Source organism: Silene latifolia, chromosome 7, assembly GCF_048544455.1.
Source record: "Silene latifolia isolate original U9 population chromosome 7, ASM4854445v1, whole genome shotgun sequence".
NCBI classification, from domain to species: Eukaryota; Viridiplantae; Streptophyta; class Magnoliopsida; order Caryophyllales; family Caryophyllaceae; genus Silene; species Silene latifolia.
The window spans coordinates 122,005,699-122,024,291 of record NC_133532.1 but is presented as its reverse complement, the minus strand read 5'-3'; the positions used below and the strand labels follow the sequence as shown (position 1 = coordinate 122,024,291).

The 18,593-nt window shown below is 33.3% G+C and overlaps 1 protein-coding gene across 1 annotated transcript in view; it reads left to right on the top strand.

The window, feature by feature from the left end:
* LOC141591336 (putative sesquiterpene synthase) overlaps positions 1–18,102 on the top strand; it is a 34,675-nt gene extending 16,573 nt beyond the window's left edge. Inside the window, exons 3-7 of the mRNA XM_074411653.1 lie at positions 1,689–2,061; positions 10,122–10,334; positions 10,862–11,000; positions 11,522–11,776; positions 17,759–18,102. Coding sequence (XP_074267754.1) covers positions 1,689–2,061; positions 10,122–10,334; positions 10,862–11,000; positions 11,522–11,776; positions 17,759–18,058 — 1,280 coding nt within the window. The 3' untranslated portion in view covers positions 18,059–18,102. The remainder of the gene's footprint in view (positions 1–1,688; positions 2,062–10,121; positions 10,335–10,861; positions 11,001–11,521; positions 11,777–17,758) is intronic.
* Positions 18,103–18,593: the final 491 nt, after the last annotated feature.

Below are 18,593 nucleotides of genomic sequence, written 5' to 3'. Positions count from 1 at the left end.
TTATAGGGACTATGAATCCATGAGATTTATGAGAGAAAAGTTGAGACATAAGTGAGAGAATGAGTTTGAGGGAGTGATATAATGACGGTGAGTGGTGACGGTGTGTTTGATGAGAGAGAGCGAGGGAGAAAGAGGCGTGTGATGTATGTTAGGTTAGCATTATTGATTTACTACTATTAGGTGAAGGTGGGGGCTTTGGTGATATGTACTGGGATTTTAATGGGTTAGTTTGAAATTGTTTAAGCCTATTTTAATCATATTTAGATTTTGAGCCAACAGTTTGTTATTCAAGCTATTTAGATTGACACGAATTATAGAGTAAGACGGATCACCCTGTGAGACGGTTTATTTCTACAAATAAACTATTTATCTAATACTAATAAGTAAGTTGTTTTTATATACAACGAAATCGCCTCACCGTGTAAAACCGTCTCATGTAATAACGACTGTGTTAATGTTATTGTCTTTACTATATTCAATATTGTCGATTGATATTCTTACTTATAATTTTGTATATTTGAATTTCAATATTTCTACATTTTCTTCATTCATAATTTAATAATAACAATTGTTTAATAAGTAACCCCGTGCAATTTTTGCACGAGATTAAAACTAGTTCTGGTATAACATAAGGGATAAGACTTAAGAGTAAGTAGAGTTTTTAGAGAGAGTAATAAAATAATTGTCGTATCGATCTAGTTAAGTGTGTTGTTATTTGACCTGTTCTAATATTAAGATGGATATACCATTTTAAGAGAGACCAATTATATGCAAAAATGATACTCTGTAATTTTTGGATGGAAATACATAGATATGGATACTTGTATAGCTTACACAATTAGCAATAGGTCTTGGTATAGACGGGTGGGGCGAACAGACGGGTAAAGACCTCTAATAAAATGGGTAGGGGGACAAGGTGGGGCACCCCCCATGTGCTTCCCACTTGATGGCAAATGGGTATTTTGTGAGGGGAAGTGGTATCCGTCTATACGTATAGACGGATAGTGTCCGTCTATAATGAGAATTTGTGCACAATTAGGACCATGTTGTATAGTATGGTCTATAGTGGATATTGTTCATAAGATCCCTATATTTTTATTTTTCCCCCTTGAGGATGAATATAAAGATTTACCTTTCTTGTAAAAAAAAAAAAAGTATTAGTTTTATTATCATCTTCATTAAATATATATACGGAATTCTTTTTTTCGTGAGTAAAGTTAAAACCATAATTTTCCGGCCTCAAATATCTTACGGGTGTCTGTCGAACATAGATGAGGCTATGAGGGTGTTTGGTAAACGACATATTGGTAGATTTTTAACATATTGAAGGCTTTAACACGTTTGATCAATCAATACACCAATTTTAGTGTTTGGTAAACAACATATTTGAGGTCGATATGCTGTGTTTACAACATACTGCTTACTCCAACATATTGGTTAACATATTCTAAAATAGGAAAATTTAATCCATTTTACAAACAAAACTAACTATTTGTTAATAATCTGCTAATTACCAAACACTTAAACTAATTTTGCTAATTCAAATATGTTGGTCATACCTTCATTCTAATAAAATCTGTCATTTATAATTTGTTTTTGATGCGATACGACTTATCCTGAAAATTAATCGGGTGATTACCGCATGGCCAAACCTAACAAAGTTCTTTTCTTTTATGTAATTTAAACAGATGTTTTCAAAAGATTTATGTCCAAAAAAGGCTTACAAGATGACATATCGAATGATTTGGAAGGAATACTAAGCATGTACGAAGCTTGTCATGTTGAGATACATGAGGAAGATATATTAGAAGAAGCCCTAATGCATACAACTAGTCTTCTTAAATCTATGGCCAATAAAATCGGGTCACCCATGGCCCAACAAGTTGAACATGCACTCCATCAACCCGTTCACAAAGGAATCATTCGGGTCGAATCAAAGCAATATATTTCATTATTCTATCAACTTAATCCTTCTCGCAATGTAACTCTTTTGCGACTTGCTAAATTGGATTTCAATTTACTCCAATCGTTGCACCAAATGGAATTGAGAGACCTCGTTCTGTAAGTCTATATTTTCTTTAGTTCTTTTATTCACTCATTTTCATTTTGTTACGTGTTATTTAGGATCAGATCATGTCGCATTGAACCCATATTGATTTCAATATATGTTTTAAATAAAAACTTGTTTTGTGACCCGTGAAAATCACGGGTTTTATTGTTTTTGTTCTTTTATTTTTGCGGTATCGTTCATGAATGCGTTATTTCGCTTGTTTGTGTTCTTGCTTATTATCTTGAAGATATGTTGGTAGGATACCTAAGTAAGGCAATAAAGAGGGCCCTGCCACAGATCCTGAGTATAAAATATATTATATCTAAGGGAGTTTGGGAATTTATTATATTAGAATAGTTGGAGCTTGTTGGAAATCACACTCTCTTTATTGAACAATGACACCAAAACCCATGAATCCCTCATTTTAAAGAACATACGAGTGTCCATTCTCTGATTTCGAAGGCTGGTATTGCATATAGATTAAATGGAAAATCGTATTGTCTTGTGTTTCATCAGAGCACTTTAAACAACTTATTCTCAAAGCCTAGAAGCAAAAGTCAACACAAATTATGGAAAAACGTAAAATTGCATTCAAACGGTGGAATATTAAGTTTGCAAACTACTCTTATTTTGCTACGGTCCTCATTGTCTTTGTCTTTTTACTAATTGTTGTCTTGTTGTGTTAATCACTGTCGTTCCCCTTTCTGTTTTTGTTCCGTGCTTTTTTTTACGGTGTTTAGATTGTCTCTGGATTTCGAGGGCGCTTGACTTTGTCAAGTTGGTTATTCAGTTCACTCAACATTGACGGCTTTTGGTATTCTAGTACTTGATATATTGTTTTTAGTGTTGTTTTGGTGCGTTCTAAGAACCTTGGTCCCATTTTTATCCGGCAAAGAAACAAAAGGTTGGACACTTGAACATCTAATTCTATTCCTTATTACCTAATGTATTCTAATGAAAAAAGAAATGTAAAATAAAGTAAAAAGGTAAAACATATAAATGAATGGATAATAATGATATTTTATAACTGAATTTTACATATTGACTTTAGTCAATTAGAGACGATATGAATAATGCGTAGAAAGCGTTATGTTAAAATACAACTTATAAATATCTTACAAATTCGGCTAAAATTACAAGTTTATTTTCTTAAATGCAAAGGAGTTTGTTAAACTTTTTCAGCAAATAATACATTTATAATTCTTGTCGATTTGTCGGTCTTGCAACATCGTCCTTGTAAATTCAATTGATTTCCAACGTATTGAGAAAAATATTATTGAAATGATTTTTGTATAACGAAAGACTTAAGTGATATACATAAATTATTAGCAAGGAGTTGATGACATGTGACTTATACAAATAAAATTTTAGAATAAATACGCATTCAATATTTTTTAAAATAACTTTTATTTGAGCAATTTTTGGGAGGATACACGAGAAAATGTATCTCTTGTTGTTGGTGAACTTTGATGTGAGAAGTTTTAACGCCTATCCCAATGAATTCCAAAGAAATAAGGATGCACAATTTGTATTATTTTACTTCCATTTTTTTAATCATCACCTCATTTGCTTGTGTGCAATAATTAAGATTAGGAAAAAGTTTGCAATTGGTGGAGTAATGTGAGAATTTTACCCTTAAACGATGACATTTATTTTGTAATTTTTAAAAAAGTTATAAGAAGCATTTGGTAAAAAGCACGTCCCAAAGTAGAAATTAAAGAAAAGGAGTTGATAATATAAAAATAGACAAAAAAGAGAAGTGGGGTGATAATTAAAAAATATTCTTAACAATTGATTATGAGAAAAGAACAATATATACAAATCATTACAAAAAAAATAAACATTTCTCGAATAAATATTGGGAGTGTTAGAAGAAAATATTTGATGGAAAACAAAAAATGATTTAAAGGCTTGAAAGCATTCAAAGTTGAAACAATTAATTGAAGAATGATCATCGGGACTCCAATCAAAAACCATGCAAAATATTTACCTTGATCCACATTAAAAGATCCAATTTATTCCTTGGAGCATATAATTTCAACACTTCCATTAAGACATTTGATTTATAATCTGTTTGTTGACGAAGATGTTTGATTTATAACCTGATTGACAAAATACAAGTTGAAGAGTACACGGAAAACTAATAAAGTGCACGAAAGGATGTAAGACAATTTAGTACAATTTATTAAATTTGTCAATTAATATTCTAAGGGTTGGAATATATAATGTAACATGTCACCAATAATTAGATATTCATACTAAAATTTGATATTTCGCATACACCATAATAAAAAAAAAAAAAGGAAAACTCAATAAAAATGAAAAATATATTCAAGTCAAAAGATAATTGCAAAGAAGTTCCATAACCATTATTTCCAGATTTCATGCAATGTTTTTAATATGCGAGTATGTCACCTCCTGCAATTTTAATACAAATACAACAATAATAATTAAATATGATTCTGACTCTTAATTAATTCAAAACATAATAAGAATAAAAAAAGTTAAATAATTAAATTGGTTATAGTATATGAATACTTTAACCACCAACTTTTTGGATGAAAATGAAAAATAGGATTGTTATAATATTTATATAAGAAATTTTTTGTAATTAATTATCTAATTAATTTCTAGAATTTATTTGAGAGAAGAAGAATGTTTTTTGAACTAATGGAGAGATAAAAAATTATGGTAAAATAAATACAAAGTATAATAATTATGAGGAAAAACCAAAAGACCATCTATTAAATAGAAGAAATAAAAATTAAATGAATAGGTAGATTGATACCAAATTTATGAGAGGAAAATAAAGAGTTTGTATTAATTTGTTTTTTGTATTTGCAACTAATATTTGTTATTTTGTTTGTATTTTATAAGTATGTAACACATGGTATTTAGAGATTACTTTTAGTTAGATAATCAAGTAATTAATATAACTGAATTATTATTAATCAATAGAAAAATTACACAGAAATAATAATTAAATATGATTCTAACTCTTAATTAATTCAAACATAATAAGAATAAAAAATTTAAATAATTCAATTGGTTATATATGAATACTTTACCTACCAACTTTTTGGATAAAAATGAAAAAGAGGATTGTTATAATATTTATGTAAGAAAATTTATATAATTAATTATCTAATTAGTTTCAAAAATTTATTTGAGGGAAGAAGAATGTTTTGTGGAATAAGGGGAGATAAAAAAAATTATGGTGAAATAAATAGAAAGTATAATAATTGTGAGGAAAAACCAAAAGACCATTTATTAAGTAAAAGAAATAAAAATTAAATGAATAGGTAGATTGATACAAATTTATGAGAGGAAACTAAAGAGTTTGTATTAATTTGTTTTTGTGTTTGCAACTAATATTTTTTATTTTGTTTGTATTTTACAAGTATTTAACACATGATATTTAGAGATTACTTTTAGTTAGATAATCAAGTAATTATTATAATTGAATTATTATTAACCAATAGAAAAATTACACGCGGATTAAAATTAAACGCTTTAAGTAGGCTTTTACCTATATTGTATAGATTTTCATTATTAGGAAAATTTAATATAGACATAAATATAGAGTAATTAAATATAAAAGGTCTACTTTTTTTTTTTTTTTTTTTTGCAAAATACACATTGCATGAGAATTGTTTAGGGAGTTATCTTACCAACTAAAAAATGGTAGATATTTTGTCTTCCCTTTTATTTATAAATCACATTTATAGATTTACATATGTATTCAATTTAATGAAATTTAGCAAGTTTATTGCAATAATATTTAAGGAGTTGCAAATATAAATAATTTAAAATTAGAGTGATGTAAATTTTATTTTTCGTTTAACCAATTGTAGTTTTAAAAATTAAAATGTCAATGTTGTATGTTATTATTTGCCCTTAATATTTACAATTTTTTTATAATTTCATAAACGGCGTAAAATTAGAATAATGTGATATTTATTTGTTACTTAAAATATTCTAAGAATAAACGTAGAAATTTAAAATTTAGTATAAATTTTGATTCTTAATTTTTTTAATTTATCTAGAAATTAAAAAGGCCAAAATTTAATGTTTGTTATGCTAATTTATTTTTTATGTAAATATTTTTTAATTTGTGTATCGTTTTAAATGGATCGTTATACGAACATGAATTACCCTCTTAATTAAACACGTCATACTACATGGAGGATTGATGACGTGGAATTTTAGTAATCCAAGTTGGCATTTAGTAATATGATGTGGCATTGTCTACGTGGCTTTTAAGGTTTACCCTTTTAATAGTATTTATAGATAGATATATTCAAGACCCTCATGTTTTCTCCTTTTTTTAGCTTTTACTTTCTTGCTCTAGGTATGTATATTTCTGATAGCGGGGTTTGTCGCACTCCCCCGATCAAACAAATAACTCAACTAATGTAGTAGGGTAGTCGAGGTCGAATCCACAGGGAGCATGGGTGATTACTAATTGTCTAAATTCTCGTGCTTAGCTAAGTCGGCAATATAAGATGAGATTGTAAACTAAACAACTAGACTAAATAAAATAAAATGCAAATTAACAAAAGATGATAAAAGAGTAAGAGAGGATTAAAGTTGTAAATCAAATGAATAAAAGGCCTAGAACTCGGTTCTCCCACAACAATTCGTAATTCCACATACTAATTCCCTAGGCTAATCACTCGGGTAGACAAGTAAGGAGGAGATGGCTCTAATTCGCCTAAGACCCCCCTCTCGGGTTCGAAGTAGGACACTAGCACTACCCACCAACCCCCCTCTCGGGTTCGAAGGTCGGAATCCTTAACTCAACACCCAACAACCCCAAAAACGTGCACTTTTCCAAGGAGGTCAAGAAATCGGTCAAGGTCATTAAGCCCCCATCGTATTCCGGGTCATCCCACTCCCTCTCTCGAGGGTCGATTTCAAACGCTAGTCTAGAGGTACCCTCTCTTAGTTCTCCCTTTCGGTCTCAACCAAGGTTAGCGATAAGGACAAATTCCGGGTACCCGATTTACAACCTAACCAACTCTCGTTGGTGGACAAGGGTTACAAGTCGACACTACCCAAAATCGATCCATAAGTCAAGTCAATCTATGAGATTCAATTAGTGAAACTACTCATGTCGGGTCAAACCGAGTCCTAGTAGAAGACTACTCACTAATCATGTTCCTAATTGCAAGAGAGACAATAAAGATGGAATCTTTATGCATAATCATAATGGAAGTACAAATTTTATTACTAATCATGCAACAATCCAACTTAAATTATAAGGAAAGACAATTTAATTCAAGAGACAATGAAGATTAAACTAAAGGCACAAACTTTAACTCAATAAACTCAAAGACTCAATCTTTAACATGAGAAATCAAAGATTCAATCTTGTAAACAACAATGGTGAGAAGAGAAAAGATGAACAAGAGAGAGAATAACAACAATCTAACATAAACAATTAAGATTAAACTTGAAAGAAAAATAAATGTAAACAAATGAAATTAGGAAGAGAAATTATACCCACTCAATAGCAAAGAAAGGAACTTGGATTGAAATATGGAAGGATTCTTCAATTCTCCAAATACAACCCAAAATTACTAATTGTAAACTAATGAAAAGAGAAGAACTTGAATGAACAAAAGAAGAATTAAACTAATAATTAAAGAAAGATAACAACTTTTTATTGAATGAAAATAAGAGAGGAAATATGAGGGTTTTACAATATTGAGAGAGAATAAGATGAACTAGTCTAATTTCTAAGGTAAAGTAATGGGTGGTGTGTAGTTGTGTTAATGGGTAGTAATGTTGGGTCTTTTATACTAGTCTAATTACTACTACTAATAATGACACTAATAATAATAATAATAATAATAATATTAATAATAATAATAATAATAATAAATCTAATCCTAAATACAAAACTAATCGACACAAAGTTTACAAAACCAAACAATTGAAAAACAAAGAAAAAGGAAAAAGGGGAAGGGGAAACACGGGATTCAAAACGCAGCAATGGAGGTGTCCTGCCGGCCCGCCGGCGGCCGGGCTTGATGCCGGCAGCGAAGCCATTGAAGAAAGAGCAGAAAAAGGATGGGTGTGCGTTATGCCGGCCTGTCGGCAGCCGGGGCACCGGTATAGAGCACAATTTGATGCGAGAATGTTGATTTGGTGCGTTTTGCCGGCTAGACGGCTGCCGGTCCCTATACCGGTAGCGAGGCCATCACAAAAAGGAGGAAAAATGGGTGTGTTCTGCCGGTAGGGGATGTCGGCTGCCGGTAAGCCGGCAAAGGACGCAAAGCTTCATAAAAAGCTCAGTTTCGATTCGAGTCTTCAGCAATTTAAACGGGTCATCTTGAACTCGATTGCTCTGATCTTCTCTTCTTAATTCCTTTTGATTGAGGATTCGATGGAGTCAAACCTGAGACCGGTTTTGATGTTGGATTCGGGTTTTCAGTGCGATTGAATGAGGGTGATGAAAATGGTGATTGTTAATGGAGTTTAAGGAATCATGGACGAATTTGTGAATGTTGGGTGATGAATTGGTGGATGGTGGGTTCATGGTGGCCGAATAGTGGAAGAAAGGAGATGGAGTGGTGGCAAAGGGGAAACAGGGGAGTCGTTGATGCTGGTGATGTCGGGTTCGGGTTTAATGGTGACGGTCTGATTTCTGGGCTGCTGATTGATACAGACGGAGACGGAGGACGTAATTGATGGTGATTCATTGATGATGATATATAAGGTGGTGAATGATGAATTGATGATGATGATGAATGATTAATGGTGGTGAATGTGTTGAGGTGATAATGGTGAATGTGAATTGATGATGATGATGAATGTTGTTAATGGTGATGAGTGAAAACGATGAACATGAAGCTGATTGTTGTTGATGAATGAGATGCAGGGGGTGTTTGATTATGGAGGAGGGTATGATGTCGAAGGTGAATGATAATGGAGGTGATGATGGTGATGAATGATGTGAGTGAAGACAATGAAGGTGCAGGACGCGTTACTTGATTGTTAAAGGTCAAGGTTGACCTTTGACCTTCATTTATTTGGTTTGCTTTGACCCGTCTTGACTCTATCAACATCCGTCTTGCTTCACTTTGATCATGCTTCCGTCTCATTATTCCAACTTGCTTTCCCGTTTCACCTTAACATTAAATTAGAATGATATTAATACTAATATTATACAATAATCACACTAATTATTAATTATATCAAGGATGACTAATTATTATAAATTAGTAATTAAATGAGCTTTTTAGACATTTAAGCACACAAAATCGAGTAGTAATAAGATATAAATGCGGGGTAAAATACGACTAAAATGCCACTTATCAATTTCCAAACCTATGTTGATTATATGCACAATGACAACTAACTATATTTATGAAAAATGATATAATACCAGTACCACCCGAAATATTTTCAGTTAATGTATTATACAAATGGTTGTATATACAACTTATTTAATGTAGTTGAGCTTTGTTATAAAGTTATCGAGCTCTACTAACAAAATTATCGAGTTATGACACAAAGTTATTGAGCTTAAAAGAATAATTATTAAGCTCAATAACATCATAAAATAACTCAATAACTTGTAAAATAGCTCAACAACTTTGTGTAAGAGCTCAACAACTTTGAGGCGGTTGTACAATGCTACTATACAACTGGTTGTAGGATAGTATTTGTGAAATATTTTGGTAAATTTACTTCACTTTTCACTTATATTTTTAAATTAAGATGATACGAAGTTCGGATACCACTTGGTAGCGCCTCATTGCTATCCTACAAAAGTATTTACTCCATATAATTATGTACTCCCTCTGTCCCGGTCATTTGTTGTCCTTTTTCATTTTTGGGTGTCTCAGTCATTTGTTGTCCTTTCTATTTTAAGAATGAACTTGATGAGTAATTTGACCATTCTCATTCAATTTGTTCCACTTGTCATTTAGCTATTGACATTTTCCTCTTTCCTTGGTCTTTGTGTCAAAACGAAATTAAAGGACAACAATTGACCGGGACGGAGGGAGTATTTATGTATGAAGGGACTAAATTATATTTTTGTTTACATGCAAATTATTAGGTGGTGGAAAGGGCTACATGCAAAGCTACCATATGCAAGAGACAGATCAATAGAATGCTTTTTTTGGACATTGGGATGTTATTATGAACCTCAATATTCACTAGCCAGAAAAATATTCACCAGATTGTTCATGGTTGTCCAAACTCTTGATGATATTAATGATTCATATGGAAATTTTCAAGATAGGCAACTCCTCATCCAAGCTGTTCATGGGTTTGTATTATTCCTCACATCCTTACGTACCATCATCACTAGGAGTTCCATGCATTATGGGGTTATCACGTAAATACATAATCGTACATCAAATCAATGAGAATACTGAATTTGAAAGCAATTTTCGTATAAATAGCTAAATAGAATCGAATGAGTATAAAAAGGAAAGCTCTCATTGGTTAGAATGTACGATAACATGTTACACCTGACATATCTAAAAAAAATTGTTTCTAAATACACTAGCTAGTATTGACTATTATTGAGTGTAGGATTATGATCTCACATTGGTCATATGAAAAATTATTTCATTTATTTTAATCATATTGTTACATTTTAATTATTTTATTTGATACTCCGTATTAATTATTAGTGACCATTTTATTAGTGTACCATTTTTATTTAATTTTTAACTATTTTATAATTTTTAATACAGTTTTTATATTCAATTGTAGAATATTCACGCTCTAAATTATCAGACAATTAACCCAATGTGTAATAATATTATTATTCTTTTTTAAAATCTATAGGTGGGATTATAGCTATGTGAATCAACTGCCCAAATATTATAACGATTGTTATAAAGCACTTCTTGAGACATTTGATGAAGTTGAACAAATTTTGGCAAATCAAGGAAGATCATTTTGCTCACACTATTGGAAAGTCCAGGTTTGTGTCCCTCAAATCATTATTATCCCATGATATAACTATATAAGGACTCTATTAGATTCAATATCTATCTTGATCCTAATATTTATTGATATATATGGGCTAAAAAATTTTTGACGGAAAATTTATTAATCCCCTGCCAAATTATGACGTCCAAAGAAAAATACTTAGCCTAATAGAGTCCTTATATCATAAGATGATAAATTACAAGCTTGTTACGCGTCCAAGTAATCATTTAACGTCTAAAACTGAGTTTAATTGACGGAAAATAAAGTTTAGGGGTACACTTAGTGATAATGACAACAATTAGGGGTACCATGTATGTTTTAAAAAGTGTAGGGGTACCATATAGAAAATCGAAAAATTGAAGGATATCATGTAGAATATCCCTAATTTTTTTTAATAATTATAAACTCATTCCTCTCTCGTTACCTTAATATAAAAGAAGAGTAAACTATTGACCAAGACAGAGAAAGTATTTATAAAATGTATGCTAATTCTTTAGGGTTTAATCATGTCAGATGAAGATAAACTGTCAAGCATGGTTTGATGAAGCAAAATGGTGTGGAACAAAGTATATTCCTACATATGATGAGTACATTGAAGTTGCTCTCATCTCCATTGCTCAGACTGCAGGAATTGTTGCAGCATATCTTGGCATGGGTGAGATTGCAACCCAAGAGAGTTTTGAATGGGTGTCTCAAATCCCTATGCCCAAGATTATAAGATCTTCTGACATTATCCTTAGGCTCATGAACGACATTGGAGGACATAAGGTACGTAAATGTTTACATACTGTTCATCTAATTATATTGATTTAAGGAAAATGAAATAATACCACGCCTGATACCTGGTTATATCGAATTTCAGTACCATCTGGGTATGTTTACATATTGTTGATCATCTAATAAATGCAATGTTTATCTTACAAAGATTTAACCAAAAAATTTCATTACAAGTTCCCCCCGGCCCATAAAATTTTCGGAATTTTTAGTTAAAATTTCTGAATTTTTTTGAGTATACCTTCTATCATTACTAGTTCGCTCCTCCTAAAATTTTTCGCCCCCTAAACTTGAATCCTGACTCTGCCACTACTATAAAAAATGCATCATTGGTTATGTTTAGGTTATTTTTTTCAATAATGAACACTAGGATATGTGTTATTATGTTAATAGGCATTCTCCTTTTGTTTTTCCTACTACAACACGTCAACTCGACCCTCCCATATTTTTCCGATAGTTCTCAAACAATCATCTTCGGTTTAAAATTGTCTCATCTTTTATTAATGTGGGACACTCGCACACTAATATAAACTCGAATATATAGAGAGCGAAGTATATATGGACACTTAGTTACATTATTTGTAAGCGTTATATACCAAAAATGCAAAATTAATTAGACGTGTAGAATTCCTAACTATCAGAAGATCATGATTACTTATGATTGATGATAGTAATGGAGTTTACTAATGATTGATGTAACGATTAAGAGATATTGGAGAAGAAGAAGAAGTAGAACTTGTATTGATTATATTTTTGAGAATTATAGAACTGTAACTATACAATGAGGAGGTTTGTTAGTATTTATAACAAACTTAGGTTTCTAACTAATTCTTCACTACAGTTAGTTATACTAACTACAGTTAGTTTAGTTAGTTAGCATATAACTAACTTCCTATTCCAATATACCCCCCTTAAGCTGGACTGTTGGAGAATACCAGGCCAAGCTTAGAGGAAAGAAAGACATGTTGAGCAGCACCTAAGGGCTTTGTCATGATGTCTGCTAACTGCATCCCTGTCCTGATATGTCTGGTTAACAAAAAACCTTGCTCTTGTTTGTCCCTGACAAAATGGCAGTCGATACTCAAGTGCTTGGTCCTCTCATGGAAGACCGGATTCTCAGAAATGTGTAAGGCAGCCTTGTTGTCACAATAGAGATTGATAGGTTGAGAAACATTAACCCCTAAATCCTTCAATAAAGCATACAACCAAACCATTTCAGAAGTAGTGTATGATAAACTCGTATTGATTCATTTTGTACTTTTTACCGATTTGTTACTTGCTTTTTTGTCTTCCAAGATACCAAAGACTGTCCTAAGAGGATGCAATATCCACTTAAGGACTTACATGAGAATGCACATTGGCCCCAATCAGCATCACTATAAGCTGTGAGCTATAAATTTGGCTGTGCTTTATAGAACAAGCCTGCATTGACAGTGCCCCTTAAATATTTCACCACATGCAATGCTGCCTGAAGATGAGGTGCTCTTGGTTGGCTTACAAATTGACTAAGATGTTGTATGCTATATGAGGTATCAGGTCTTGACATATTGAGATACAATAGTCTTCCAATTAACCTTCTATATTGCTCTGGATTCTCAAGTACCTCTCCCTGATCAGTAGACAATTGCAGTCCTTGTTGCATTGGGAATTTTACTGATGAACAACTCTCCATCTGAAGATCTTGCAAAATATCCATTATATATTTTCTCTGGTTAATCATCAAACCAGACTTTGTCCTTGAAATTTCCAGACCAAGAAAATACCTAACCTCCCCCAAGTCCTTAATAGAGTATGCTTTGTGAAGGGCATCCTTGACCTGAGTGATTTGTGATATAGATGTGCCAGTGAGCAGCACATCATCTACATATACTAATGCAACAATGAATGACTGATCAGTAGGATCTGTCTTGGTAAATAAGGAGTAATCTTGCCTTGACTGTCTGTAACCAATACTTGAAGAAACCTGGTCAGCTCCTTATTCCACTGCCTAGAAGCCTGCTTCAGGCCATACAATGACCTTCTCAACCTGCAAACCATTCCTGTCCCTACATCATACCCATCTGGAGGTTTCATATAAACCTCCTCATCCAGAAAACCATGCAAGAAAGCATTGTTTATGTCAAGCTGATACAAAGGCCAATCCTTAGCTGCTGCAAGTGCCAAAAGTGTCCTGACTGTGGTAAATTTTGCCACAGGAGAAAACGTGTGTTTATAGTCCTTATCCTTAACCTGATTAAAACCCTTGGCCACCAAACGAGCCTTGAACCTTTCAACTGAGCCATCAGGTTTATATTTAATCTTATAAACCCACTTTGACCCAATGGCCTTCTTCCCTGCAGGCAATGTTACAATATCCCATGTCTTGTTCTCCTCTAATGCAGATACCTCTTTGTTCATTGCCTCTACCCATCTGGGATCCTTCTGTGCTTGCTTAAAAGTATAAGGCTCTGGCTCTTGGAATACATGATACAAAGAAGCCACATAATCAGAGGAATATTCCTTCATGTCTTCTAATATTTCTGCTTGAAATGCAGTTGCCTGAACAAGACCAGCTGTAGACTGTCCAGGTATCTTACATTGATAACCCTGAAGCCAAGTGCTTAACTGCTTGGCTCTAGTGGACCTCCTTACTGGGACTGCAGCAGGTTGCTCAACAGGAGCATCAGAGGAGGATAAACCAGAATTTTGCTCCTCAATGAGTTCAACTGGAGTAGAATCCACTGTAGGAGTAATAGGAGTATCTTGAACAGGCACAACAACTGTTGATGTAGCTGGATTAACCAAATCACTAACAGTGATCTGTAAATCTTCACAAGCCTTGTCTTTATGAAAAGGAAATAACTGTTCCTTGAACACCACATCTCTGCTAACAAATACCTTGTGCAGTTTCAAATCATACAACCTGTACCCCTTTTGATGGTGGGGATAACCAATGAAAACACATTCCCTAGCCCTATTGCCAAATTTATCACTAAAAGTTGGAGGCATAGTTGCATAACATAAGCAACCAAAAGTCCTTAGTGTATCATAAGAAGGTGCTGAGCCAAAAAGTAGCTCATAAGGAGTCTTATGGTCAATAACAGGAGTAGGCATTAGGTTAATTAGATGTGTTGCAGTCAACAAACAGTCCCCCCAAAACTTTATAGGCAAATTGGCATGAATCTTTAAAGCTCTTGCTGTCTCTAACAAGTGCCTATGCTTTCTTTCAACTCTCCCATTTTGCTGGGGTGTACCAACTATGCTAGTTTGATGAACTATGCCCTTGTCTCTAAACAGTGAGCCACAAAGTCCTTGTAAGAACTCTGTACCATTATCAGATCTAATTGTCTTGACAAGACCCTTAAATTGAGTAGAAACATAAGCTAAAAAGTCCCTGATCAAAGAAAGGACTTGATCTTTTGTCTGAAAGAGAATAGTCCAAGTATTTCTACTATAATCATCTAGAACAGTCAAAAAATATTTTGCACCAGTCATAGAGGGAACCTTATAAGGACCCCATACATCCATATGCAATAATTCAAAACAGGTAGTTGCTCTATGTAAACTAGCAGAGAATAGCAATCTATGATGCTTGGCAAAAGTGCAAGATTTACAATGAAAATTGTCTCGTCTTATTACATTATTGAATCCTGTTACAAACTTGAGTCTATCAACTGAGATATGGCCCAATCTAGCATGAACAAGATCTAAACTTTTTGAAGTAGCATTAGAAACAGAAGACTGAACATTACACATTCTAGGTAACTGCTGATCCAATTCACGGAATTTATTAATGACCAATTGTTCAATTGCATGAGAAAGTGAAGCAGATAAAGAATGTCCATTCTGCCTAGGAAATCTATACAGGTCCCCAATCCTTTTGCCCTTAGCAACAACCAAATTACTTGAAAGGTCCTAAAAAACACATTCATGTGATGTAAAGACAACAGATAACTTATTAAAATCTAATAACTTGCTAACTGATAATAAATTTTGTTTAAAATCAGGTATAAGAAACACATTAAGCAGGGTGATACTAGGTGTCAATGAAACTTTACCCATTTTATAAACAAGTTTAACAGTCCCATCAGGCAGACCTACCCTAATTGGGGTGTTAAAAATATGAATATCAGTCAAGATAGAACAGTCATAAGTCATATGATCAGATGCCCCTGTATCTATGATCCAATCACTTAAAAATTGTGAAGTATTAGCAGTATATACACAAGAAAAGGGAGATGTCATACCTGCAAAATTAGCAGTAGACAAACCTGACTGTTGATAAGTAATTCTCTTCATGACTTGATCAATAACAGAAGTAACAAGTCCATCAATAACATCAGAAGTGAGACTAACAGCAGGAGCTGTTCCAGAAGTTGCCATACTGCAACCAACTTGATTTCCAGCAGCCATAGAAGAATCATCCAAGGGAGAATAAGGAAGAATTATATCAGCTGAATTGGCTCCTTTCTTTGGAAAATTAGACTTATTGGACTGAATCTTTTCTTTTCCCTTAGATTTATCCCCTGGAAAACCTCTGATCAGGAAACAATTTGCAGGATTGTGACCTGTCTTACCACAATGAGGACATTTAGTAAGACCAAAACAAGTCTCTCTAGTATGGCCTGTTCTGTTACAGTGATCACAATGCTTTGTTGTAGCAGATTCCCCATTCTTGGATCCTTGAAATCCTGATTTCTCCTGATCAGATTGCTTGAAACTAGCATAAGCACTGGCTTCAGTTAATGATGAAACTGTATCCGTAATCTGCTTCTGTCTTTCGATCTTTTGCAGTAATGCTAACACCTTGTTTATAGATGGCAAAGGCTCCAATGACAGTATTTGTGTCCTTATTCCATCATAACTACTATTCAAGTTCATGAGGAATTGAATCACCTTGGCATTGTTTTCCCTTTCCACCATTTTCTTCATCAAATCACAAGAACAAAGACTGATTTTCCCACAGGAACAGACTGGCAAAGGATCAAGAGACTCCAATGTCTCCCACATGTTCTTCATCTTGCTATAGTAATCGACCAAGGACAAATTATCTTGAACAACAGCCTCTAAATCCTTGGTCAATTGATATACTTCCAATGCATTTGACACACCAAATCTTTCAAGTAACTCACCCCAGAATTGATGAGAAGAAGTAACATACTTGAAGTTCTCCCTAAGACTTTTATCCAAAGAATTAGAAATCCACCTCATAACCATGAAATCACACCTTTTCCACTGCTTATTCCTCTTATCAGTGGTAGGTGGCATATTACAAGTGCCATCTATAAAACCATCTTTATTTTTGGCCACTAATGCCATGAGCACCTCTCTTTTCCATCCAACAAAATCATGTCCATCAAACAGAAAAGAAGAGAGAACAGCACTAGTCTGATCAGACGTAGAAAGATACAAAGGGTCGTCATAATAGTCAAAACTTGAAGGAGAATCAGAAGCATTAACCTCAGGCATGGTAAAACCAGAAAGAAAAACCAGAATACAGAGATGATAAAATCAATAAAAAAACAGCGTGCGGAAGCGATTTGTATACCTCGTGTTCTTGAATTATGCGTAAACAAGAAACAGAGATAGAAATACCAGGAAAGAGTTCTCTGATTTTACTGATACCATGTAGAATTCCTAACTATCAGAAGATCATGATTACTTATGATTGATGATAGTAATGGAGTTTACTAATGATTGATGTAACGAGTAAGAGATATTGGAGAAGAAGAAGAAGTAGAACTTGTATTGATTATATTTTTGAGAATTATAGAACTGTAACTATACAATGAGGAGGTTTGTTAGTATTTATAACAAACTTAGGTTTCTAACTAATTCTTCACTACAGTTAGTTATACTAACTACAGTTAGTTTAGTTAGTTAGCATATAACTAACTTCCTATTCCAATAAGACGATAGATATATACTCCGTATTTGATATTCTTGATCATTAATAATACCATTTCTTACTAGTCGATCCACAAAATAATTTTGCAGTATGAGCAAGACAGAGAACATGTTGCATCTGCTGTCGAATGTTACATGAAGCAACATGGTATATCAAATGAAGTTCAAGTTTATGAAGAATTAGAAGAGAAAGTAAAGGATGCATGGAAGGACGTAAATGAAGGAATGCTTAAACCATACACAATACCCAAACCATTATTGGATATAATTCTGAACCAGACTCGTGTTCCTGATGTTATGTACAAAGGAAGAACCGAAGGATACACTCTTGTTAACAAAACCATACAACAAAAGATTGCTTCCGTCCTAATCGATCCTGTCCCTATGTAATCAGTGGTGGAGCTAGAGGATGTTAGCGGGGCCCTCGCCCTCCCTGTCGCCTGTCGGTTGAGATTTTCGCAATTTTTTTCTAGTGTACCTTATATTATTACTCGGTCGCCCCCGCCTCCCCCCCTCCCTAAATTTTTTCGACCGCAGAATTTCAAATTCTGACTCTGCCACTGTTTGTTATTGGATCTTGAGGTAATTATATGTTGTATTATAAGTGTTAAAACTATTTTTATCTTCATTCTAATTGGTATTGTGTTGTATGTGAATCGAAAAAACTAGTAGAGGTCAATCAAACATTCCAATGGAGAATTTATCTTTCGGAAGGAAACGGTGATGATATAATTTTCAGTGGTGGAGGGTAATAGCAATATATTTTACCGAGTTTTGACTCGCATTTTATCTCTTATTTAATTGAATTAATAATTGACTTTAGAATATTTAACTCAGTTTAGGATTTACTAGCATAATAGTCAGATTAGTTTTAACTTTTAAATAATGTTATTTCACATTACTTTTCGGAATTGTGGTACCACTT